Source organism: Rhincodon typus, chromosome 47 (assembly GCF_021869965.1).
Source record: "Rhincodon typus isolate 14 chromosome 47, sRhiTyp1.1, whole genome shotgun sequence".
In the NCBI taxonomy this organism is placed as follows: Eukaryota; Metazoa; Chordata; class Chondrichthyes; order Orectolobiformes; family Rhincodontidae; genus Rhincodon; species Rhincodon typus.
This window is the reverse complement of record NC_063378.1, coordinates 9,360,646-9,366,952: the sequence shown is the minus strand read 5'-3', so window position 1 is coordinate 9,366,952 and position 6,307 is coordinate 9,360,646. Positions and strand designations below refer to the sequence as shown.

Here is a 6,307-nt window from a genome sequence, read left to right as displayed (position 1 = left end):
TGTGAGAAAGAGTGCGTGTGTGTGAGAAAGAGTGCGTGTGTGTGAGAAAGAGTGCGTGTGTGTGCGTGTGTGTGAGAGAGTGCGTGTGCGTGTGAGAGTGCGTGTGTGTGTGTGAGAGAGAGTGTGTGTGTGTGTGAGAAAGTATGTGTGTGTGTGAGAGACTGCGTGTGTGTGAGAGAGACTGCCTGTGTGTGAGAATGCGTGTGTGAGAGACTGCGTGTGTGTGAGAATGCGTGTGTGTGAGAGAGACTGCCTGTGTGTGAGAGGGAGAGTACGTGTGTGTGTGAGAGAGTGCGTGCGTTTGAGAGAGTGCGTGAGTGTGAGAGAGAGTGCATGTGTGAGAGAGTGCGTGTGTGAGTGAGAGTGTGTGTGTGTGTGTGATAGGGCGTGTGTGTGAGAGAGACTGCGTGTGTGAGAGAGAGACTGCGTGTGTGTGAGAGAGAGACTGCGTGTGTGTGAGAGAGACTGCGTGTGTGAGAGACTGCGTGTGTGTGAGAGAGAGACTGCGTGTGTGTGAGAGAGAGACTGCGTGTGTGTGTGAGAGAGTGTGTGTGAGAGAGTACGTGTGTGTGTGTCTGTGTGTGTCTGGGCACGTGCGCATGTATGTGTGTCTGTGTGTGTGTCAACTCCTGTATGACCTGTGTGCTTGTTTTTGTTTAATTTATTCATTTGTGGGATGTGGGTGTCGCTGGCTGGGCCCAGCATGTCTTGCCCCGTCCCTAGTTGCCCCCCTTGAGAAGGTGGGGGTGAGCTGCCTTCTTGACCCGCTGCAGTCCATGTGCTGTAGGGTTGACCCACAATGTCCCTTAGGGAGGGAATTCCCGGATTCTGACCCAGTGACACTGAAGGAATGGCGACAAGTTCATTGGGGAGTGGCTCGGAGGGGTACTTGCAGGGGATGGTGTTCCCATGTATCTGCTGCCCCTTGTCCTTCCGGATGGAAGTGGCCGTGGGTTTGGAAGGTGCTGCCTGAGGGGCCTTGGTGAGTTTCTGCAGCGCATCTTGTAGATGGTACACACTGCTGCGACTGAGCGTCGTTGGGGGAGGGAGTGGGATGTTTGTGGATGTGGCGCCAATCGAGAGGGGGGGCTGCTCTGTCATTGAGTCATACAGCACGGAACCAAACCCTTCGTCCCAACCAGTCCGTGTCTCCTGCTGTTAAGCCAATTATGTACCCAATTGGTTAGCGCACCCTAAATCCCATGTGATCTAACTTTATTCATTAGTCTAACATGTGGAACCTTGTCAAAGACTTTACTAAAATCCAAATAAACAACATCTACTGCTCTGCTGTCATCAGAAGCCTGATCTCACACGCACACGCAGGTTCAGGAACAGCTTCATTCTGGCCATTACCAGACTGTTGAATGGAGTCCAGCCTCAAATAATGTGACCTGTATGCCTCTAAGTCTTTGTGATCTGTACATCCTTTGATGCTGTGATCTGCCTGTACTGCTTGCAAACAAAGCTTTTCACTGCTTTTTTGGTACACATGACAATAAATCAATCAATCAATGAATCTTTTCTTGGTAACTTCCTCAAAAAACTCAATCAAGTTTGTGAGAAATGATTTTCCTCACACAACACCATGCTGACTATCCCTAATCAATATTTGCATCTCTAAATGTCCATAAATCCTTTCTATTACAATCTCCTCCAACAATTTACCCACAACCGAAGTCACACTCACAGGTCTATAGTTCCCAGGTTTCTCCTTACAAACGTTCTTAAACAAAGGTACAATATTAGCCACCCTCCAGTCACCAGGCATCTCACCCGTAGTTATAGATGACGCAAATATTTCTGCAATGGGTCCCAGATGGTGTTGAGCTTCTTGAGTGTTGTTAGAGCTGCCCCCATCCAGGGGCAAGTGGGGAGTATTCCATCCCACTCCTGACTTGTGCCTTGTCGATGGTGGGACAGGCTTTGGGGGGAGTCAGGAGGGGGGTTACTCGCTGCAGGATTCCCAGCCTCTGACCTGCTCTTGTAGCTGCTGTGTTTATGTGGTGGGTCCAGTTGACTTTCTGGTCAATGGTAACCCCCAGGATGTTGATAGCGGGGGATTCAGTGATGGGAACACCATTGAATGCCAAGGGGCAGTAGTTAGCTTGTGTCTTATTGGTGATGGTTAAAGCCTGGCATTTGTATGGCACAAATGTTATTTGCCACATGTCAGCCCAAGCCTGGATATTGTCCAGATCTTGTTGCCTGTGAACATGGACTGTTTCAGTATGAGGAGTTGCAAATGGTGCTGAACATTGTACAATCATCGGCAATCATCCCCACTTCTGACCTTATGATGGAGGGAAGGTCATTGATGAAGCAGCTGAAGATGGTTGGGCCTAGGACACTACCCTGTGGGACTCCTGCAGGGATGTCCTGGAGCTGAGATGACTGACCTCCATCATCCACAACTATCTTCCCAATGTGTGAGGTAGGACTCCAGCCACCAGAGCGTTTGCCCCCAATACCCATTGATTCCAGTTGTGCCAGGGCTCCTTGATGCCACTCGGTCGAATGCAGCCTTGATATCAAGGGCTGTCACTCTCACCTCACCCTCTGGGATTCAGCTCTTTTGTCCATGAGGATGTTGGTTTGCTCTCCGAGCTGGCTGGTTATCATACAGATGTTGTGTCACCGTGCTCGGTAACATCATCAGTGCGGCCTCCAATGAAGCGATGTAGTTCTACCGTTTGGAATTAATATAATCCGGTCTGTTGAGGTGTTTTGTGTCATCTCTGGGTTTTTTTTGCAAGGGTTTGTATGTGGGGTCTAACGCCACATGTTTATTGATTGCATTACGGGTGGAGAACCAGGCCTGTAGGAATTCCCCAGCGTGTCTGTGATTGGCTTGAGCTGGGATGGTTACCTTGTCCCAGGTAAATTGTCCTGAGTGCACTGAGGTGAGGGAAAGTTGCGGTGTCGTTTTGCTGCTAGTTAAGTTTGTGTACCCTGATGGCTAATTTCCTTCCGGTCTGGCCAAAGTAATGTTTGTTACAGTCATCGCACAGTATTTCATAAACCATGTTGGTCCTGCATGTGGTGGGTATGGACTCTTTGGTCTTTGTAAGTGTTTGTCGCAGTGTGCTTATGGGTTTGTGCTATCCTGATTCCTAGTGGTCATAGGAGTCTCATCAGTTCCAATAAGTTCTTGAGATTGGATAGTGTGGCCATTGTGTATTGGGTCCTCTTGGTGCTGTCTAACTCATCGGCATCTGCAGATGAAGTTGGTGGGGCATCCATTGATAGTGAGGGCCTTGTGTAAGTGCTCTTCATCCTTCTTGCAAAGTTCCACTGTGTTGCAGCCCATTTGAGTAGTGACCTTACACAGCTTTCTTTGTGGGCGTTGGGGTGATTGCTGTGGAAAGTCAGGATTTGGTCAGTGTGAGCTGCCTTCCTACAGACTGTGTACGACTACAATCGGCCAGACCGGAAAGAAATTAGCCATCAGGATACGCGAACATCAGCTAGCACCAAAACGACGCGACAAACCTTCCCTCATTTCAGTGATTCAGACAACAAAGGCCATTAATTTAACTGGGACAAAGTAACCATCCCAGCTCAAGCCAATCACAGACACACAGGGGAATTCCTACAGGCCTGGTTCTCCACTGTAATGCAATCAATAAACACGTGGAATTAGATCCCACATACAAACCCTTGCAAAGAAAACCCAGAAATAACAAAACACCTCAACAGACCAGATTACCAAACTGAGTAGAACTACATCATGTCATTGGAGGCCGCACTGATGATGTTACCGAGCACAGTGACACAACATCTGTATGATAACCAGGCAGCTCGGAGAGCAAGCCGATAATCACACCCACAACCCAAGTACAAAGAATGTTTTGTCCATGTTTGAACCAAGGCTGTAATGGGGTCAAGAGCTGAGTGGGCCTGGCGGATCCCAAACTGGGCGTCACCAAGTAGGTGCTGCTCGATAGCTCTGTTACTGACACCTTCCATCACTTTCCTGACGATTGAGAGGAGACTGATGGGGCGGGAATTGGCCAGGTTGGATTTGTCCTGCTTTTTGTGTACAGGACATACCTGGGCTATTTCCCACATTGTCGGGTAGATGCCAGCGCTGTAACTGTAGTGGAACAGCTTTGCTAGGGGAGCGGCAAGTTCTGGAGCACAAGCCTTCAGAACTATTGCCAGAATGTTGTCAGGGCCCGTAGCCTTTGCAGTATCCAGTGTCTCCAACCATTTCTCGATATCACGTGGAGTGAATGGAATTGGCTGAAGACTGGTATCTGTGATGCTGGGGACCACTGGAGGAGGCCAAGATGGATCATCCACTCGGCACTTCTGGCTGAAGATTGCTGCAAAAGCTTCAGCCTTATCTTTTGCGCTGATGTGCTGGGCTCTTCCATCATTGAGGATGGGGATATTTGTGGAGCCTCCTTCTCCAGTGAGTTGTTTAATTGTCCACCACCGTTCACAACTGGACGTGGCAGGACTGCAGAGCTTAGATCTGATCCGTTGGTTGTGGGATCACTTAGCTCTATCTATCACTTGCTGCTTTTGCTGTGCAAGTAGTCCTGTTTGGTGGCTTCATCTGGTTCACACTCCTGGCCTTCCCTCCTGCACTCTCTATTGAACCAGGGTTGATCCCGTGTCTTGATGGTAATGGTTGAGTGGGGGATATACCGGGCCATGAGGTTACAGATTGAGCTGGGGTACAATCCTGCTGTTGTTGATGGCCCACAGCGCCTCACGGATGCCCAGTCTTGAGTTGCTAGATCTGTGCGAAGTCTATCCCATTTATCACGGTGATAGTGCCACATAACACCATGGAGGTTGTTCTCAATGTGAAGGTGGGACTTCGTCTCCATAAGGACTGTGCGATGGTCACTCTTACCGATACTGTCATGGCTAGATACAACTGCAGCTGGCAGATTGATGAGGATGAGGTCAAGTATGTTTTTCCCTCACCACCTGCTGCAGACCCAGTCTAGCAGCTATGTCCTTTCAGACCCAACCAACTCGATCAGTAGTACTGCTACCAAGCCACTCTTGTGGGGGGCATTGAAATCCCCCACCCAGAGTACATTCTGTGCCCTCGCCATCCTCAGTGCTTCCTCTAAGTGCTGTTCAACATTGAGGAGAGACTGATTTATCAGCCGATGAGGACGGTATGGGGTAATCAGCAGGAGGTTTCCTTGCCCATGTTTAACCTGAAGCCATGAGACTTCATGGGGTCCGGAGTCAACGTTGAGGACTCCCACAGCATCCCACTGTTCCACCCACTTCTGCTGGGTCTGTCCTGCCAGTGGGACAGGACATATCCAGGGACAGTGATGGTGGTGTCTGGGACATAGACAATGTCAGGCTTGAATAGCCTGCGAGATAGGTCTCCCAACGTGGGCAAGTTGCCCACAAAACGTTAGTAGGGATAACTTTGCAGGATCAACAGGGCTGTTTTGCAGGAGTAGCTCGGTGACATCTCCCGTGTGAGCTGGGACTGTGTGTGCCTACATGTGTACACACGCACAAGTGTGAATCTCGATAGGGAGGCGGTGAGATCTTTGAGGGGTTGGTATTTGTCATCAGTTTAACATCACTCCCTCAGGAGGTGACCCTGCACCAGGATAAAGGCTGGAACTCCCTCCCTGATGCCCCCTCAGTGTCCTGACAGTAACAATTCAACTAGGCAGGTTCTGGGGGTGGAGGGCAAAAATACTGGGCTCAGCCCCTTCCTGGGACTGAAACAATCGACGCGAGCGAGAGTCTCTCAAACAGAGGTCACTTAAGCACACAGCCAGTTGAATGGGGATATTTATTTCGACAATTACATGGAATTTATCAGGAATGATCGGAGGAGGAATGGTGTACCCTGAGGACCCGTGAGAAGCACATACACAAAACAGAGACAAATACCACTGACCGCACACAAATCACAGCGTGAGCACGAGTGTGAACAGTGGAGTACTACTGGAGCTGAGCAGGTTCACCTACATCAAACACTACACAGCACAGGCTGTAATGAACCGTCCGCATCTCCATGTGTGACTACTCTCCCTCTCTCCTCCCTCCCGCAATGAGCCAGGAAGCACGCTCTCTCAGCCACACCGATCACCGCCTCAGTTCTCCTTGCTGAACATGTACAGCATCAGGTCAGCCACACGGTTACTGTAGGCAAACTCGTTATCATACCTGAGGGGAACAAAAGTACACACAAAATCACTCACCCTGCTAAACATATCTCTGTACAGCACCAAACTGTGCACGGTGCTCCGAGTGTGGGTCTAACGGAGGGATACGGAGACTGGAACTGTGCACGGTGCTCCGAGTGTGGGTC

General features: G+C 49.8%; 1 protein-coding gene across 2 annotated transcripts in view; it reads right to left on the bottom strand.

The window, feature by feature from the left end:
* Positions 1–5,766: 5,766 nt before the first annotated feature.
* Positions 5,767–6,307, bottom strand: part of LOC109926527 (glyceraldehyde-3-phosphate dehydrogenase 2) — a 13,176-nt gene continuing 12,635 nt past the window's right edge. For both annotated transcript variants that reach the window (XM_048620506.1, XM_048620508.1), the window contains exon 11: positions 5,767–6,162. In XM_048620506.1, coding sequence (XP_048476463.1) covers positions 6,090–6,162 — 73 coding nt within the window. In that variant the 3' untranslated portion in view covers positions 5,767–6,089. The remainder of the gene's footprint in view (positions 6,163–6,307) is intronic.